The sequence below is a fragment of the Cyprinus carpio genome, chromosome B7 (genome assembly GCF_018340385.1).
Source record: "Cyprinus carpio isolate SPL01 chromosome B7, ASM1834038v1, whole genome shotgun sequence".
Classification (NCBI taxonomy): Eukaryota; Metazoa; Chordata; class Actinopteri; order Cypriniformes; family Cyprinidae; genus Cyprinus; species Cyprinus carpio.
Window position 1 is genome coordinate 42,826,148 of NC_056603.1, and position 21,626 is coordinate 42,847,773.

At 36.1% G+C, this 21,626-nt stretch overlaps 1 protein-coding gene across 1 annotated transcript in view; it reads right to left on the minus strand.

The window, feature by feature from the left end:
- LOC109046239 (multiple PDZ domain protein) overlaps window positions 1-20,203 on the minus strand; it is a 78,243-nt gene extending 58,040 nt beyond the window's left edge. Inside the window, 8 exon segments of the mRNA XM_042728777.1 lie at window positions 848-1,036; window positions 1,429-1,557; window positions 4,555-4,768; window positions 6,855-6,994; window positions 9,002-9,112; window positions 13,896-14,065; window positions 17,123-17,179; window positions 20,059-20,203. Coding sequence (XP_042584711.1) covers window positions 848-1,036; window positions 1,429-1,557; window positions 4,555-4,768; window positions 6,855-6,994; window positions 9,002-9,112; window positions 13,896-14,065; window positions 17,123-17,138 — 969 coding nt within the window. The 5' untranslated portion in view covers window positions 17,139-17,179; window positions 20,059-20,203.
- Between the last annotated feature and the right edge of the window lie 1,423 nt (window positions 20,204-21,626).

Consider the following 21,626-nt stretch of genomic DNA (forward strand, 5'->3'; position numbering starts at 1 on the left):
TCTATTATTTGTTCCAAAGCAACTTTGCTTTTGGTTGAGGGCAAAATCTCATCACGTAATATGTTATGTAACTTAAATGCTGTATATCAGAGCGCTGCCACTGTACAATTGACTGAATTGCCTAGCAACTAATATGATGGCTGTTATTGTTGTTTATTAAATATTATTATTCAACAAATAATATTTTATACAAATAATAGTAGTGTTTAGTATTGGGAAACAGTGTGTGTGTTCATGATGGTGATTTTAGTTACATTGTTCCACCGTTAGATGGCAACAATATACTGCTTTTATGAGAATCCATGGCGGAAGGGAGTAGTTCTGCACAAAAGAGTGCTTTTATAGACACTCCATTGTTGTTTCTTATGTATTTACACACTCGTGCCATCAATCTGTTGTATAACCGCAATATCACACTCATAGCCGTGAGATATGGCTGTATATCGGCACACTGTGATTACCAACGGTGCCGATATACAGCCATATCTCATGTCTACGAGTGTGATATTGCTCATACATATGTGACCCTGGACCACAAAACCAGTCATAAGGGTACATTTTTTGAAAATCTTTCATCTGAAAGCTAAATAAATAAGCTTGACAGCACCCATTCACCGCAGAGCATCCATTGGTGAGCAACTGATGCAATGCTACATTTCTCCAAATCTGATGAAGAAACAAACTCATCTACATCTTGGATGACCTGAGGGTGTACATTTTCAGCACATTTTCATTTTTGGGTGAACTGTTCATTTAAGACAGCATGATTATCAGTCAATGCAGTCAATCTCAAAAGAGCAAAATACAGTATGTAGTATACAGCAATGTGGCACATGTGCAGCTGAACCTGTTGCTCAGTGACGGTCGGCAGGGTGACAGGAGCGGGCGTAGCATCATCCGCCGTCCCGCGGCTGATGAGGAGTCGGACTCTGTTTCCACATTGTTTCAAAACTTGAGCAACCTGCTCACTGCTCAGACCAAATAGGTCCGTATCACCGATCCGCAGGACGTGATCCCCACTTCGCAAGCGACCATCCTAGAACCAGTGAGAAAGACGGTGAACTTCTGTATTTTTCATAACAGATTTTATGACATTCTTCAATGCTTTTATTCCTGGGCTGAATTCACTGGACCCCTCACAGGGTTATAAGACAATCAGCGTTCATTCATTCAAATTGCTGATTCATTCAGAAATGAGTCTTTATGAATGAGTCGCTGAATCATTCGCCCACTCTGTTTAAAAAAATGTGGATTCATTCAGTAACAAAACAGTGTTGTGTTTTGCTCATAGACGCACAACATTTCTGGTGCTGGCTTTGTTTGGAACTATTGAAATTGAGAAAAAAAATAATAATAATAATAATTTTGACAATATTGTATCTAAAATGTAACAGCAGTTGCTTGTGTGATATTGCTAAACTATTTTACCTGGTCAGCGATGCCTCCAGGCAGAATGGTTTTGACGATAACGCCTGTGGTTTTACCACCAACAATCCCGAAGCCCAAACCGGTTCCATCGTTCACCAGCTCGATCGTCTCCACATGAGTCCAGTGGGTCTATAATGGCACAAGCACGCAATAAAGGGGGTCAGTGACAAATCAGACAGGCCATTGTGATGATAAAAAACAGTTTAAAAAGCATGTTAAAACCATCAGATTGCCATAAATCCAGTGGATGTTGCTGCTGCACGCAACCAGCTTACAAAATACGCTTTTTTCATTTTGCTAAAGTTCCCATTAAGTTATGAAAACATTATTACTGAACACTCCCTTGAACATTCAAAACACGCAGTTGCTTTTAAAATGCTTCAAACATTAGGGGAACATTCTGTTTTACCTTTTTGCAACATTATGAGAATGTTACTTTTGAATGTTCTCTGAACATTCCGAAACAAGTAGTAATATTTAAAAATGAACGTTCTATTAACATTGCTGGAGGAACATTTGTTGCTAATGTTCTGAGAATGTTCCTTGTTAGCTGGGATCAAAATACAAGACTAACAAAAGAGATGTGACGCAGCCAGCCCTATAAGAGTATGACCCCTGTTCTCCCTCTTTGGAAAACATCTCACAATAATACATGTTGTTCAGGTGACCATAAAACGCCAGTCAGTTGACTGTATGTATTCATCACTCAAGTCCTAATTCATGGTTCCTGATCGTCTAAGCCAGTGGATGAGCAATATCAATAGTGTCCTGAAGGCAACTCACCCACATGAAGGCAGACGACTGCATTTTTGCTGCAAAGACATCTGTGAGAGAGACTCCTTTAGGACACAGTTACGCTCCTGATGGAATGACACACCAGCGGACGCGAATGAACACTATCAGGTATCACACAGGCACTACAGATCACCTCCCGTGTTTCCATGCTAGTTGATGGTGCTATTCAATGTAGTCTGAATTGTAAAATGTACAACACAGAGCCAGTCTCAGTGGTCATTTAGTGCAGCCATTAAAACCTCAAAAAATAATTTCGTAGGGATGAAATCATTGATCAAATCAGTGTTTTCAGACTGTCAGTGTCTATTTCGTGCACAAAACATGGATATACTACAATAGGTAAACACAGTGCTGGAATAACCATATCAGTTTCTGATATTGATTCTTAAATATCAAGATCGATCTTTTTTCATTTGTGCTTTTTCTGTTGATCCATGAACATAACTTAAAATGATCTGTAGAACCTACCATTCAATAATGCTTTGTTACTGTTAATAGGAAACAAAGTCTCAGCTTTCAAATTCTGTGAGTTTTACCCCAAAATACACACAGTAGATGTGGGTTTGACACTCTTAACTGTGGCATGATAGATCCCTGTAGCACCTCTTTTTTCTGCTTCGCTTATCGGCCAAGTGCATCCTGATTTTTTGGTTTCGGCCCACAATTTCCATTTTGGTGCATCACTAGTAAATATATAGATGTCAGAAAAACAAACTTGCGTTACAACAAAATCAGGTAAAAAAAAAAGTTATTTTGGAGTTCGAAACAGCTTGACAGTTTGAAGTCCCATTACTCTGTGGTGGTTAAATAATAGCTAGGTATGCTTGGGGCCTTATTAGTAAAATTTTTGCACATTTTGTTTTCTTTTTTTTTTTTTTTTTCCAGAGAGAGCAGGATGGGGCACCACAAATCTCAACTCAATACAGACAACTTTTTAAATACAGACTATTATTGCTTTTTACTCTTAACAACTCTGAGTGCTTTATCCTGTTCACAGATGTTAGACAAAATAACTTTGAAGTTCAAACAAACTGCAAGATCTCCGATCCCAAAAGGAGAACTGCAGGGGGTCGTATCCTTTTATAAAGGGGCTGTGTCACATCTCTGTTATGTCTCGCTCCCCACTAAGCGCAGCAGGGATTTCACATGAAACACAACTTTTATACCACTTTCAACACAACTTTTGTCATTCAAGTGGTGTAACCTTCCAAAAAATGTAATAGAATGTTTCTCTTATTTACCACGAATAGAAGCAGACACTGCTGGGTTGGACCGATTATTTTTATTGTGAAGGTTTTTAAAATAAGTCTCTACTGCTCATCAAGCCTGGATTTATTTGATTAAAAATGCAGTAAAAACAGAAAAATTGTGAAATATTATTACAGTTTAAAATAACTGTTTTCTACATGAACATATGTTTATATGTAATTTATTTCTGTGATCAAATATGTATTTTCAGCATCATCACTCCAGTCTTCAGTGTCACATGATCTTCAGAAATCATTCTAATATGATGATTTGCTGCCCAGGAAACATTTCTGATTATTATCAATGTTGAAAACAGCTGCCCAATATTTTTGTGGAAACTTGTGATACATTACGATTCAACAGCGTTGAGGGAGAAAAAAGAAAGAAAGAAATTAATAGTTTTATTTAGCACTAATGCATTAAACTGGCCAAAAGTGACAGTAAAGACATTTATAATCCGACACATTAATAATCTGATTTCTGTTTAGAAATAAATGCTGTTATTTTGAACTTTATATTCATCAAAGAATTCTGAAATATAGACAAATTCATTTCTTGAGCAGCAAATCAGCATCTTAGAATGATTTCTGAAGATCATGTGACACTGAAGACTGGAGTAATGATGCTGAAAATTCAGCTGCGCATCACAGAAATAAATTACATTTTACAATATATTCACTTAGAAAACAGCTATTTTAGATGGTAATAATATTTCACTGTGTTTACTGTATTTAGGATCAAATAAATTAGCAATTATTAAAAGCTTTTGACCTGTAGTGTATGTTCATATATGCCTAAATGAACCAAACTAAATGGAAAAAAAAAAAAAAAAAAAATCACCAAGTTCTGAAACAAATGCTCAAAAATTATGTGAAACTTAGGTGAAAATGCCATAAGTTTGATTAGTAGTAATAGTGACCCTTGCCTTATCAAACACTCGTACATGTGACTATATGGGTGTTTATATGTGCAATAGTTTATATGTGTGAATGTGTGCGAGTGTGTGTGTGTGTGTGTGTGTGTGTGTGTGTGTGTGTGTGTGTGTGTGTGTGTGTGTGTGTGTGTGTGTGTGTTGTGTCTCACCGCACTGGAGTGAGCTGAAAGTGTGCTGGCAGCACTGGGAGTCCTGGACACCACGGGGCTGGAGAGCTGCGGGACAGGCCCACGGGCGACAGTGAGGCTCACGCAGTCCGACGCTCGCTGCAGGAGAACGATGGCCTGCTGGTGACTGACGCTTTGATCCAACAGCTGACCATTGATCGCCAGTATCTGATCTCCCTCCTTTAGCTTTCCATCACTAGAATAGAGAAACATATGTTTTTAACAACCAATTCTGTTCTGAGATCAACTCACAATCACTACAGGGCAATGAATTTGATGAGTTTCAAGCTTGTAAAAAAAACTGCACTTGCAGATAATACACTTTCAGTCAAAAGTCTTTGAACAGTAAACAACAAAATATATATATATATATATATATATATATATATATTATATATATATATATATATATATATATATATATATATATATATATATATATACTTTTGAATGGTATAGTGTTTAACTTAATAAAACTTTTTATTTCAAATAAATGCTGATATTTGAATCTTTTTATTCATTAAAGAATCCAGAAAAAAAAATTACTCAACTGTATAAATATTGACAATAATAATAATAAAATAATGTTTCTTGAACAGCAAATCAGCCACACATCACTTCACTTTTACTTTCAGGAATATATGTGACCCTGGAGCACAAAAGCAGTCTTAAGTCACTGAGGTATATTTGTAGCAATAGCCAACAATACATTGTATGGGTCAAAATTATCCATTGTTCTTTTATGCCAAAAATCATTAGGATATCAAGCAAAAATCATGTTCATTGAAAATATTTTGTAAATTTCCTACTGTAAATATATAAAAACTTACTTTTTGATTAGTAATATGCATTGCTAAAAACTTTAAATGGTATTTTCTCAATATTTTGATTTTGTTGCACCCTCAGATTCCAGATTTTCAAATAGTTGTATCTCGGCTAAATACTGTCCTATCCTAACAAACCATACATCAATGGAAAGCTTATTTATTCGAAAAATTGACCCTTATGACTGGTTTTGTGGTCCAGGGTCACAACTTACATTTTAAAGTATATTCAAATAGAAAGCATTTATTTTAGTAAAACATATTTCACAATAGTACTTTTGCTGTATTTTGGATCAAATAAATGCAGGCTGGGTGAACAGAAGAGAATTCTTTAAAAAAAAAAACACATTAAAAGTCTTACTGTTCAGAAACTTCTGACTGGGCATGTCTAATATCAATGAAATAAAAGGCCACTTAACTGACTTAAAGAGAGACATTTTCATGACTGTTTCTGAACAGACTTAAGTACACTTTTAAAATGTGCATTATGTGCAAATTATTTTTGTTTTACTTTAAAGTTCATTTTAAATCATTATGTTTTAATAGTTTGTCTTGCTGTAAAGTACACTTATTTTGATGTGTTGACTAACATTCTAAAGCCTGTAGAGTACTATTTTAATTTGTTTGCAATTAACATGCAAATAAGTTTCTGAAAACATTACAATTGGTTCACACTTAAGTGTATTCACACTTAAGTGATTCTGATCGGTTCACATTTAAGTGTATTCATATAAGTATATTTTCCTAATAATTGCTCTTTTTAAAAGTACTCTAAAGTGTAATTCTTTTTCACAAGGAAAGGGCAAAATGACCAAAAATAAATAAATTATAATGTGAATGATGACCTAATAGCTGAACTAAGAATGATTATGCAATACTGTTTTTGTAGCACAATGTAAGATATATCTATGATTGTATGGAGCACATAACGAGCATGCAGAAATTTGCTCTCACAAAGAGACACCAAACTGATAAAATGCACTAACATGTCAGCAAACTAGCTTCAGCAGTGACTGTGAGCTGGGAAATGCTGACGTGACATGAACTGGTGACACATTTGTGATTAAAAAAGAAGAAATGAGAATTGCAGCAGATCTTTAAAATATGAGTAATCTTTATTTTTAAAATGGGAATGAACTGGAGGAGTTGTGTGTACAAATCACTGATCATCTGACTGGATGAGTGAGTGTGTGTGTTTACGTCATTAACTATACTTGTGAGGGCCAAATGTCCTCACTTATATGGTGAAACACTTTGACAACCCTCTAGTGAGACATTTGACTGGGCCCCCAATAGATAAAAATACTTATCTTATGTAAATCTAGTGTTCTTCAAAAGTTCCTGGGGTAGGTTTAGGGGGTATAAAATATCATTAACCTGACAGAAAATCAGTGGAAGGCTATGCAATGTCCTCACTAATACAGTAAAACAATTGTGTGTGTGTGTGTGTATTCTGACCTGTATGCCACACTTCCAGCCTGTATCTCCTGAATGAAGATGCCGAGTTCTCCACGGTTCTCACTACACAAGCCAACAACACTGAAGCCCAAACCGCCTGATACCGGCTTCAGCAGCTCGATTTGAGTCACGTACCGACCCTACACACACACACACACAACATCACATACAGTCACATAATCACAGCAGCTGTTTGGGTTTGTGCTCAGAAAGTGAATGACTAAATTTGTGGTTTCTTATTGACTATTTAAGAGCCATATGAGAGTTAAATATTGTTTAGCAAAGATTTAAATGATCTAGATCAGAGATGCCCAAACAAGGGCCGGTGGGACAAAGTTGGCCCCTGATGCCCTTTGATTTGGCCCAACATGCCATATCGAGAGGGGGGAAAACAAGAAGAAATGCCACTGAAGAATATCTTCATCTCTATTTTATCTTTTTAACATTAAAATATACATAATATAAAGAATATAACTGAATTGGCTGATAGATGATAGATCGAACGATGGATGGATGGAACAATAGAATGATAGATCAAACGATGGATGGATGGAACAACAGAATGATGGATCGAACGATGGATGGATGGAACAAACATGATGGATCGAACGAGATCGAACAGAATGATAGATCGAACGATGGATGGATGGAACAACAGAATGATAGATCAAACGATGGATGGATGGAACAATAGAACGATAGATCGAACAATGGATGGAACAACAGAACGATAGATCGAATGATGGATGGATGGAACAACAGAACGATAGATCGAACGATGGATGGATGGAACAACAGAACGATAGATTGAACGATGGATGGATGGAACAACAGAACGATAGATTGAACGATGGATGGATGGAACAACAGAATGATAGATCGAACGATGGATGGATGGAACAATAGAACGATAGATCGAACGATGGATGGATGGAACAACAGAATGATAGATCAAACGATGGATGGATGGAACAACAGAACGATAGATTGAACGATGGATGGATGGAACAACAGAATGATAGATCGAACGATGGATGGATGGAACAATAGAACGATAGATCGAACAATGGATGGATGGAACAACAGAATGATAGATCGAACGATGGATGGATGGAACAACAGAACGATAGATCGAATGATGGATGGATGGAACAACAGAACGATAGATCGAACGATGGATGGATGGAACAACAGAATGATAGATCAAACGATGGATGGATGGAACAACAGAACGATAGATTGAACGATGGATGGATGGAACAACAGAATGATGGATCGAACGATGGATGGATGGAACAACAGAATGATAGATCGAACGATGGATGGATGGAACAACAGAATGATAGATCAAACGATGGATGGATGGAACACACAGAACGATAGATTGAACGATGGATGGATGGAACAACAGAATGATAGATCGAACGATGGATGGATGGAACAATAGAACGATAGATCGAACAATGGATGGATGGAACAACAGAATGATAGATCGAACGATGGATGGATGGAACAACAGAACGATAGATCGAATGATGGATGGATGGAACAACAGAACGATAGATCGAACGATGGATGGATGGAACAACAGAACGATAGATCGAACGATGGATGGATGGAACAACAGAATGATAGATCGAACGATCGATGGATGGAACAATAAAATGATGGATGGATGGAACAACAGAATGATAGATCGAACGATGGATGGATGGAACAATAGAATGATAGGTCGAACGATGGATGAATGGATGGATGGATGGAACAATAGAATGATAGATCGAAAGATGGATGGATGGAACAACAGAAAGATGGATGGAGGGAACAATAGAATGATAGACTGAATGATGGATGGAACAATAGAACGATGGATGCATGAATAGAACAACAGAATAATAGATCGAATGATGGATGGATAGGTGGATGGAACAATAGAACAATGGATGGATGGAACAATAGAATGATGGTTATTGTGTTGTGTGGGTGTGTGGTTGAAGGTAGGGAGAGTTAGAGATGTATGGATGTAGTTTTATATATAGATGATAGATAGATAGATAGATAGATAGACAGACAGATAGATAGATAGATAGATAGATAGATGTATGGATGGATGGATGTATGGATGTATGGAGGGATGGATGTGTTACCTGAGCCATGGAGCGGATGATGTGTTTGTACTCTTCAGGTGAAGGTTGTCCATTGAGCTGAGCTGAGAATCCCTCATCGCTGCCCTTCAGATCAGGGTTAATATATGGAGTCTGAGAGAAAGAGTGACAGAAAAACAGCCCAAATTACTCCATGCTTTGTGTGTTCCAAGCATTCAGCTTCTTTCACTGAGCATCTAAAAATATAAACACCCCTGAAAGAGCGTGGAAAACTCATTTGTTTTGATAATTTCTGGTGATAATTTGTCCTCCCAGCCATCTGCGCACACATGTTTTTCATTACATTCAGGAGCTGTTTAATTAACTTTTTATTTCCCTCCCAGACTCGAGCGCACACTCCTGATGAAGTACAAACCATTTCACATCAATTACCATGACAAAATGTGCCCCTAAAAAGCATCTCTCTGTGAGAAAAATAACAAGCACTTCACATTGCAATGTGTTAAGTCATTTCCTTAAAACATTTGCTGTTTGTTTGAATTTAATTGCTTATTAAACCATTGTCTTTCCAGCTCGGTTTCACCAATCTGCACTCCAGTGATTTACAGCTCTGTCCTTGCTGTTATATCAGTGTTTGTGAGCCTATTCCACATTAACATCTCATGTGTTGGTGACTTATTAAAGGAACAGTTCAGCCAAAAATGAGAACTCTGTCATTTATTATTTATCCACCCATTTTGTGGTAAAAAGAAGTTCACGGTACCCATTCACATCAATAGTATTTATGCCATACTAGGGATGCACGATATTATCGGAACGATATTGGAATTGACTGATAATGGCTTAAAATTTAAACAGCTGCATCGGCCCGATATGAAAAGTTATGCCGATATGCCTTGCCGATAAAATGAATAGCTCACATGTGCTCAAGGTGTCATAGTGATAACATCAAGTCAGTAGTGTGGTGATATATTTACTTAGGGGGCGCTGTTGGCTTACTTGTAATAAAATGAAAGTAGCATACAGAAATACCATTAAGATTGTGATTCAGATTTTAATTCTAATTAATAAAGCAGCAATCAATGTCATAAAATCATGAATATGCTTTGATTTAAAGGTCAGATGCTATAGCTTACAAGAATAAAAATCACAAACATGACACTTGTAAATTAAATAATTTGATATCCACTTTATTCCTGAACATGGAAGTAAGCAGAAGTGAGACTTCCAGTTCATTAGCCACTATAGGGAAATAACGAGAAGAATAACAATGTGCAGTAAACGGTAAAACTGTTGGCACTACAAATCAGTGTGTTCATAATTAAGATAATACACTAAAATAATATGGTAAAACACACCAATTTGCAGTATTGAGTGGTTTTGTACAGTTAAAAATAGCTGGATGCAGATGAGACCGGAAGCTAGACCCATAAAATTTACAAATGGCCATGCCCATTTTTACAGGAAGAATAAGGTGGATACAGATTCATTCATTAATGTGTAATTATATATATATATATATTATATATATATACACACACACACACACACACATATATATATATATATATATATATATATATATATATATATATATATATAGAAATAATAATAATAATAATTATTATTATTATTAAAGAATTACAGAATTTTTACAACTCTTTTGCTTTGACCAATTACAAATCTTAGAGCTTCAAATGAAATATTAAGGTTACTACTGCTTTTGTTTGAGAAAATGATTGATTTAGAGATATTTTCAGCTTTCAGTGTACTCTCATTACAAAAGAACTTCATTAATTGTATATTTAATTCTAACAAATAAGTTTTTTTTTTTTTTTTAAAAACTAACCAAAATTCAAAATGATTTGTTTATAATCCCTGCACAGGAGAGACTTGCTGTTGTTTCCAAACAAAAGGAAATATATTGGTATCGGCTATCAGCCAAAATGAGTTGAAAAATATCGGCATATCGGTTGTTGGCAAAAATCCAATACTGTGCATCCCTATGCCATACTATGGAAGTCAATGGCTACCGTCAACTGTTTGGTTACCAGCATTCCTCAAAATGTCTTTTTTATGGTTAACAGACAAAAGAAACTCATACAGGTTTGGGACGACACCACGGAGAGTAAATGATGACAGAATTGTAATTTTTGTGTGAACTTTCCCTTTAACGAACTATGTCAGGTTCTGCAGGTTTTATGTGGCTCTTCTGCACACGAACAGCCACTCTTCAGACTGTGCAGTAAACATTAATGTTCATAAATGTCTCCCAGAGGCACTTCAGATTAAGTGCCCTGCAGACTCCCGGCTTGCTTGCTGATCGTGCACAAGCTTTGAATGCGCTCGAAACTATGTCAGCTCTGCGAGAGCGTGTATTTGTTAGTCTTCCCGTGTAAGAGGATTAGGCCTCCAGTTTGGCTCGTCCACATTTCAGAAATTACTTCTGCTCCACTTCACACATGAACTCATGTCTCTCTCTCTCTCTCTCTCTCTCTCTCTCTCTCTGCGTTCTGGTAACTATAGCAACACAGACAAAGCCAGACCAGCAGTTGGCATAAACAACCCTGCAGGTTAGTGTGGACGGAAAGAAACTCTTCTCAGGTTATTAAAGGTGTTTGCTAAGGCAATCGCGATGTTTACTTTTGCCTAAGTAACAAACTTCTTATTAGAAACTGCATAGAAAAATTTACTTCTTGTTTGTGTCTCCCCTTGTGAAAAAGCAGTACACTTGTTAAAAATAGCATTTATTACAAAAATAAGTATATTCTTAAGCGTGAACTGAATGTAATGTTTAAGACACGTCACTGCATGTTAACTGTAATTAAATAAAATGTAGCACTTTAGTTTAGGGACCAATTCTCACTATTAACCAGTTGATAATTAGCATGCATATTACTAGAATACTGGCTATTTATTAGTACTTATAAAGCACATATTAATGGCTTATTCTGCATGACCATATTTTAAATCCCTTTCTACCCTAAACGTAACAACTATCTTACTAACTATTAATAAGCAGCAAATTAGGAACTTATTGAGGCATAATTCATAGTTAATAGTTAGATAATAGTGAGAACTGGTCCCCAAATAAGTTTGATTATTTAAATGTATATGAAAATGCAATTAGCTGAACTTTAATGTGGTTTTGGCCCACTTAAGTAGGACTTAATAATAAGTTATTTGGTTAAATTATGGCTGAATGTACAGACAAGCATTTATGATCAAATAAAATATACTTTAATGTTATTCCTAGTATTAATTGTATGTCATGTATTTAAATATAACTGTAATTACACATTTGATGAAGCTGCAATTTAGTAGATTTAAAATATATTAACTGTAAATAATATATAAAAACAATACTAAATCAAATATCAAAAACACTAAAGTTAAAATTACGATCAAGTACTGTACATGTTATTCAACACATCAAAATAAGTACATAATACAATTTTAAAGTAAAACACTTCATTTGGCATTATTACAAAGGTTACTTAGTGTACTTAAGTGTGTTCAGAAACAATCATGAAAGTGTCTCTCTTTAAGTCACTTAAGTGGCTTTTATTTCATTGATATATTATCTGCAAGTACAGTTTTATAAAAATACACTTAAGATTTGAAGAACATTACAAGTGCACATTCTATACAGTTAAGTGCACTTCTTTTTCACAAGGGTCATCAGCTCTGTTCTATCCAAGTCCATAACTTTTAGACTGACAATAGATGGTTTCATTATCCCACACAGGCTGTTAACAGCGTTCTGCTCTGCGGTTCATAAGTTTGTGAGTGAAGAGAGCGAGAGGGAAGGCCGCTAGGGATTTGATAATCTCCATTCCTCTGTTCCAGCATAACTCGCATACTTCAGACCGAACGGCTGCTGGTGCCAAACTCTCCATTAACACACAGAGCTCAAAACCCCCAAATCTGCCCAACCAGTGAAGCTTCTCCCTAAATAATTAGGCTGTGCCTTACTTATGAATATTTTCCAGTATTTGCATTGTTTGTAATTCGAATAATCACATAATCTCAATCAGTTTAGATCAGGGCAGCAAAGATTCAAAGCAGACTGTCAAAACAAATCATTGAATAATTAACTGAGACACAAATCTTAAGATTAGCTGTGACTACAGCATGTCTGAAATGACCGAAGACACAAGGCAGCATACTGTGCTATATATACAGCTCACTATATATGTATATATATATATATTGCTTATGTACGCCAGTAATGAATATCAGTTTTACATTTCTAAGCATTTACTGCTGTTCAGAGTTTTTGAATCGGTAAGATTTTCTTGGTAAGATTCTTCTGCTCACCAAGGCTGTATTTATTTGATCAAAAGTACAGTAAATGCACAAAAAATTGTAAATATATTTGCCATTTCAAATAACTTCTGTCTATGTGAATATATTGAAAAATCTAATTTATTTCTCTGATGGAATGCTGAATTTTCAGCATCATTATTTCAGTCTTCAGTGTCACATGATCCTTCAGAAATCATTCTAAGATGCTGATTTGCTGCTTAATGATACTTTCAACATTCAAAATGTTCAAAAGAACAGAAATAGATATCTTCTGAAACATTATAAATGTGTTTACTGTCATTTAATTTAGTAATGACCCCAAACTTTTGAACAATAGTGGATGTAATACACATTTTAATCAGTAATATGCTACATTTTTGTCACATGACCTCATGCATGTTGCATGTTGTCATCGTGTTAAGGGATAGTTCACCCAAAGCAGTTACTGATACCCACTGACTTCCATAGTTTTTTTTTTTTTTTTTTTTTTTACTATGGAAGTCAATGGGTACCGCCAACTGTAAAAGGGTAAATAAATCATATTATTCTTTTTCTCTCTGTTTGAAATGGTGTGTTGTTCGCCTAACAAAATAGAACTATTTTTTCCAGTGTTGTGTTTTGTTCTTACATGCTCCTTCAGATGCTGCACTGATTTCTGCAGCGCGAGGATCTGGTGAAACAGAGGACTCTGCAGGACCGCCTTCAGAAGATTCAGCTTCTCCTCAGCAGGAACATCTGCTCCCTTTTCTTTCAAGCGAGACTGTAACCTCTCCACGGCCTGCAGACAACGCTGGGTATCTGCCACACACACACACACACACACACACACACACACACACACACACACACACACACACACACACACACACACACACACACACACACACACACCTGTGACCAAACTCTGGAGACCACCATCAGAAATGATTTCTAATCACAGAATCTATTCCAGTTTTGACAGCCTTTCATTTCTGTTTGTTCACTTAAGTCTGGCTATCGTGTCAGAAGCGGTGATAGATCCGTCAGTCTGTGATGAGCTGTGGCAGAAATGTTTTCTATAATTCACTTTCTTTCTCACACAGGTACGTTATCCGCTTAAATATTCAGGGAATATTTCAATAATTGAGGGGAAGGGTGGATTCACATCCATTCATCTTCAGAGCGGCGTGGAGTGTTTTCTGTGGAGGATTTCATTGCTGTGAGGAGGTGCTTTGTCTTCTAATCGCACAGCCTGATGCCTCATGGGTATGAATGCTAGCGTACACATTCCTCTCACTGAACAAGAGCAAGAGACTCAATAATTCACAGCGAGAGCTGAAAAAAAAAAAAAAAAAAACTTGCACATAGCTGTCTTTAATAGTGTTTAGGACAATTTATAGGGTAGAGCTTATTAATTAGACTATGACCACATAATATAATATGATCTTTGGCTATTGTGCACTAATTTAAGAGATCTGGGCTGCATTTTACAATAGCGTACGCCCATGTACACTCAAATAAATATTTTGGCCTTAATTGAACATTTATGTATTTGAATTACATGTAAAATTTGCATCCATTTGGATCAAACTGTTTTAACAGAAACTAACAAATATAAGGTGATACATATTTATCAGTCATACATTAATATGTCATATTTCTGTATTACTAATAAACTGAAGGTTTTAAGGCTTTATATATGTATCATCAATAAATCTGATTTGTTTCAATTGCATACATTTTAACTAAATATAGCCTGTTCCACAGCTGGTCATATCTAGGCATATTTTATATCTTAATACATTTAATTTATTTAACACTGAACAGATTTTTATGGAAGCTGTTTCTACCACTGAAAAAAACAAAACAAAACAAAAAAACAAGGTAAATGTGACTTTTTATCTCACAGTTCTGATTTTTTCCCCCTCAGAACTGCAGGATATAAACCTGCAATTGTGATTATAAAGTCCAATTCTGAGGGTAAAAAGACAGACTATTTTCTTACATTTGTGTTTATTTCTAGCAATTATGACTCTATGACCCTCAACTGCGATTTCATTTCATGTAATTCTGAGAAAAAAGTAAAAAACAAAACAAAAAAACAACAACAACAGGCTTTCATAGATTGTTGCTGATTCTAAGCAATTTAAATAAATACATTTTAAAAATAAGATTATTTAAATGCAAATTTGGCCTGTTTCATACCTGTTTTCCTGACAGGTTTAATTTATGTATGACTCCCATTAAGTTTGTTTATGTTACATCTGCAGTGGACAGAAATTTTACATGCAATTCAAATGCATAAGTCTTAAATTTAGGCCTAAATATTTTAGATCATGCCAATATTTTCTATGATCTCCTTAGGCTTATGCTGTGAGAAACGCAACACAGGTCTTTATTACAGCATTTGCTCATTTCCGAAATGACCAAAAATTATTTTTGACTGCATATTTTATGATGATTATAGCCGCTGTTTGAGTTGACCATGATGTTAAACTTTTTTTTTAGGTATCGTGTCTTATTTTGTGTATATACAAGACAAGCGCTCTTGCCTATCTTGGCCAGCATACTCTTGTAAAAGAGATTTTAAATCTCAAGAGTTTTTATTTTCCTGATTGAGAGAATGAAACTAATAGCGCTCTCCTGTCAGCTATCAGCACTTTTTTATTCCTTCACAACGAGGCACAAAGTGGCTTTCCAGAACCTTCACTCTCTCTGCTCCTCTCTGGTGGAATGAGCTGCTTTGGCTAAAAGTGTCTGCTAAATACGTACATGTAATAAGCAACTTTTATGAAAAAGCATATTTCTCATGAGCCGCCAGCAGGTATGCAGTGTGTATGTGGGGGACTGAGCTGTTGTGTGCAGCCATGCCTGGCTAACGCCTGGATAAGCCCCAGAATCCTGCCATTGGGAGCCAAGGGCATCAGAGAGCCGCTCGAGCCTCCAGGTTTGTCTGCAGAAGTCCAGGTCATTTCTGTTCTCACTGAGTGTGACTAAACCAGTGTGTGTAGAGTGTGTGCAGCTCTTCAGAAACCACTGACTGTAAACAACACCACAACAAGCAGCAAGAGCAAGCAAACTCTCACACAGGGTCAAACACTTTTTCTTTCCACTTTTTTATTTTTTATGTTTTATGTTTGTGCAAAGGTTTCTAATTACTATGTTTTGCTTGTTTTATTTTTCCTGGTTAAATAATGGCTGAACTTTCCAAAAATTTCTCTCTCTCTGCTTCTCTCTGGTTGAACAAGCTGCTTTGGATGAAAGTATCTGCTAAATGCAAAAATGTAACATGTATACATAAAAACAAACAAACAAAGGACTGCATGGGATTATCTTACAATACATGTCAAGAACTTGTCCAGCTCATATTTCACTCCAAAATCAAATTATTATTATTATTTGAGAATTATAATTATTTAAATTACATTTTGCATGAAGGATATGCAGCCTCACAAATACAATTTTGTCTTTTGATGTTAGGGTTGAATTATAACTCTGAAATGCTCCTGACAGGTTTTGTGATTTAGCTCATTCACTCTGATCTTATGGCACTTGGCACAAGAAGAATTATTTTAACATGACAGGTTTTCTGGTGCGCAAAACAAGTTCTTAAAGAAATTCCTTTCACATATTGCCGTTACTGTGGCAGCCAACAACAGCACACCTTAACCCTGCGCACATTTTTATATTTAGTTATATTGACAATGTTTCAGTAGCTGTCAGGCAAGATGGCGGCACATAATATCCACACTCTGATTGGTCAGATCGCCTGTCAATCAAGCTCCCTGTGAACGGTCAATTACCCACAATCCTGTGCAGACCAATCAGACATCAGAGGCCATATTTCCACAGAAATGCAAAAATAAATGAACTTACCCATTGTTTCGATCATCTTGTGTGTCCTTCTCTCTGTTGTCTTTCTTCATTACCTGCCTGAAATCAACAGTTACAGCTGTCACAAGTGCATTTGACTAAAGGGACAAGGACAAGACATTCATTTTATTGTTTATAAATAAAATTGGCAATGTGGTTGTTGTCAACTAAAACTATTAAAAATTGATTTTGGTAATTGAAATAAATCAGAAATAAAATAAATGAATGTAGAGCACCAGTTTGTATTTGCAGAAAGCAGAATAAGGTTTGAGAGCTTTAGTGGAGAAACTTACATTTCAGTATGTTTCTTAAATAAAGCTATTGTCTGACTTGGAGTAACATAAAAAGTGAGTAAACAATGACAACTTTCATTATGGATTCTTTATCATTTCACTTGACCCTGGAGCACTAAAGCAGTCATACGTAGCACAGGTATATTTGTAGCAATAGCAAACAATACATTGTATGTGTCAAAATTATAATTTTTTATTTTTTTTATGTTAAAAATCATTAGGATATTAAGTAAAGATCATGTTCTGTGAAGATATTTTGTAAATGTCCTACTGTAAATATATCAAAACTTTACTAACTTTAATTAGTAATATGTATTGCTAAGAACTTCATCTGGACAACTTTTAAGGCAATTTTCTTAATATTCAGATTTTTTTTTTTTTTTTTTTTCACTCTCAAATTTCATATTTCCGACCACCTCGTGGTTCCCATGACGATGGGACACAGAGACTGGCTCTGGTTTCTTCAGAGACACCTGTAAGCAACAGGTCTGCAGTGAATAGCTGCCATTGTGGGAGTTTTTATCATCACTGACTACAATGAGAGGAGGACGAGATTTACAGAAGAAGCAGTGCTGATGTGAAACAGTCCAGTGTGCGTTATTTCCTATCAGAGGTCAGCCAGAGATGAAATTCTTGCCCTATCAGCAGTCTGGAAAGCGTCTAGATGTTTGACTGCTTCTGATATCACACAATCAAGACATTTATAATGTTACAAAAGATTTCTATTCCAAAGAAATGCTTTTGAATTTTCTATTCAGAATAGCTGGATCACCAAATATCAGTACTGAAGCAAATCCACCGCATTAGTATAGCAATATTCATCAGTGCTGACCAGCACACTATCTGCTTGGCTAAATGCTGTCTATACGTTAACCTCGCTGCTGTGGGCGTATGGACTAAAGCGCTTACGTGAGGATTAACTTCTTCCTCCCTCCCATCATGCAGTTTTAATTAACGTGACGGTGACATCTACTGCAAGACACTACATGAGAAGATCAAGTCTTTTCCCTCCTACACACTACAAGAAGAAAACAGCACACAGCCACGACCAAACCAAAAGTCATTTCATACACATGCGTATGCCATTTCTGCAACAAAAACACAACATATATCAAAGATAAATTTGGTTAAAAGTAGTGTATATTATTTTGCAATTACAGTGTGATGAAGTAATGAATGAAATATCACTACTTGATGTCACACAGATGAAGCTGGCATGTTATCTGCATATTAAAGAGAGTCTGATCCACAGCAGCTGTTGAAACATTGAAAATGGTTGCCAGATTGTTTCAAGTACGCATTATTTGGGTCACACAACTTCAGGTAGAGATTAAGAAAAGATATGTATAAGGTAAAGAAACTCACTGCCTGAATTTACTGCAGAAGAACTGGGCTCACAAATAAAGTCTGAAGCACAGAAACGGGTCTGACGTGTCATTTTTAATGGGTTTTCTTTTTTCTTTTTTTTTTCGGCCCTTAAGTTCCTCAAAACACACTTTTTCTCACTAGTTCCACGATGTCCAAACACATGCAGCACACCAGATTTGTGTCATTTTGTCATATTTCTGCAATGTTATTTTTACTAGAGAGAAAAAAAGGATGTTGGATTTACTTAATTTTTCAAACTAAATTTCACATAATTACAAAGAAACGGCAAGCACCATGGAATTTTGATGTAGAAAGACTGAAATAGGAGGCTACTTCCTTGTAAATTCGATTAATTTCTTACACTCTTCATTTAAAGTTATTTATTTTGCGTCAAAAATATTTATTGGAAACAAATTGGAATAAAATGGCTCGCTGCTTTGTCTTACTGAGACCAATTTAATAACTCGCATTTATGTCTAAGCACACGTATTTAAATACTATTTTAATAATTTGGTAGTTGATTGTTAATGACATCTAATAAACATGCTCACAAGTGATTTTCGTCACGTCTCATCGCATGCTCGTCTCCTTGGTAACAAAGTACACTAACTTTAGGGACAAAACTGTTGCTCCTGGTGGAAATGATGTCACTGCTGAGGGTCAAAAATTGTTCTACAATAGCTGAGTCTCTGAAACGCGCTGTATATTTCACTCTTTGTTTAGACCATCGCCGTTTTTAAACAGGTAATCATTATTTTGTGATGAATTTCTTTTCTGAAGAATTCGTCTAGCACAGAGGAAAAACATATAATACACATAAAATGCTTCAAACAGAAAATATATAGAGAGAGAGCTGTAATGTGCCCTTCATTTAGTGACAAAATCAAAACTTTATGTAGTTAAACGTCAGATAAACGTGTCTGTTTTGGGACAGTGTGTCAGATAACGTGTGTTCCGTTACTCGCTGATCTCTTTGTAACCACAGGCCTGTCGGGGATAAAATCCGCTTTTCGTACCGAGCACGGATGAAGCAACAGGGTGCTGGCGCGACGAACGACGAGAAAAGTTGACCAAACAGAGCAAACAGAGTGCGGGAAGCGGCATTAAAACAACGATGCACGGCGGCGGTCATCAAAGAATCGATGATGCGCGCGCGACACTGTTTCATTCCAACAAAGCGCGCTTGTTACAATGTATCTCAAGCCGAGCAGATCAAAGACCTCCGCGCCGCTCACAAACATTCACGGAGAATAACGAGTTTTGTTGAGAATAACTTACATGAACGGCGGTATCTCGCTACGGGACGGAGCTTGTCCGGTTGTGTTGTGTTAAAGATGGGCGCTGTGTTTGAAACTGGAGCCGCCCCACAGACACACACACACACACACACACACACACACACTGCGCCGCTCCGTGGCTGCCGCGACCACTGAACCCCTGTAAACCTCAAACATCTGAAGAAAACGGCGTTGGAATAGATAAGAGAGCCTGCTTGGTTCAGGAATATTTTATTACCAGACACAGAAAAGCATATAGTCAGTAGATATATACAGGCCCGGTTCTACGAAGGTGCTTGAGGATGCTAAGCACTCCCAAACAAAAGCGAAAGCACCCTCAGATAAAATTATTAATAGCATATTAATTTTCACCATCAATAAACACACAGACAGCTGCACACACATACACACATTTGTAAAATTTATGCATAAACACGATCTTTCAAATTATGGTATGATATATTTTCATCATGCTTTCATGCATAGGCGGAGGGTGAACCAACTGCAGGGTAAGGCTAAAAGCAGACAAATCTATTAAATACAAACATCATAAACCTGTCTTTTAAAGACATATAAAAGACGTATAAAATCATTACATTTGCAATCATACAGAGGAGGGGATTTTACCCCCATATCTTAGTCTAACCTATCACAATGTGTGTGCAATTTTTTTGTTTTGTTTTTGGTTTTTGGTTTTTGCAACGTGACTCTATTATTCTAATACTCTATTATGTTAAGATTGCACATCGTTGAAATTAAGACTTATTTGGTGATACTATTTTCATACAGTTTAAATTTAGGATTAATATTATTTGTGAGCACCCTCACAATTTTCAGAAGCACCCTCAGTGATTTGGTTCTGAAACCGGGACTGGATATATATAACCGGGGCTAGTTGTCACATAGGAAAGTTGTCATTCCAGCAGCTTGCAGAAGTGAAAGAACAATCCACACTGCTTTCACATTCCATGGGGCAAAGATTGCAGACATACCTGTCCTTCTCTCCTCCATCAGACTCGGGTCACCAAAAGTTCACTTAAAGAGTGTTTATGTGTCATATATAATGAAATCTTTGTGTCCAATGTTCACGTTTGGTAAAATAATTTACCCAGTGTGATCTCAGAGTAAACAGAAGAGGCTTATAACTATATATATATATATATATATCCACATATTTTAAAGGTGCTGAAATTGGACTCTATATATACACATCTATATACATCTATACAAATGCATTTAGTGGCTTGATTAAAGAAAATAAAACAAAATGTGAAAAAAAAAATGTTTTTGCATTTTCCAAACAATATAAAGACAGTATAAATATAGAAATCACTAAAATAGCGAAAGGTGAAGTGGCATAAATTTTCCCAAAGTAGAAATGGGTAGTTTATAAGGCAAAAAGAGACCAAAGAGCAAAACTTGAAGCTAGCAAAGTACTAGTACAAGGAGTATCAGTTTTACATGTTCAAATTATGCCAATCTACATTTTTATGTAACTGACTTATTTCCAGTCTTAAATAAAGAAATTGCACAGTCCAAGCAGTTTCTGCCACCGGCCACAAGTTTAAA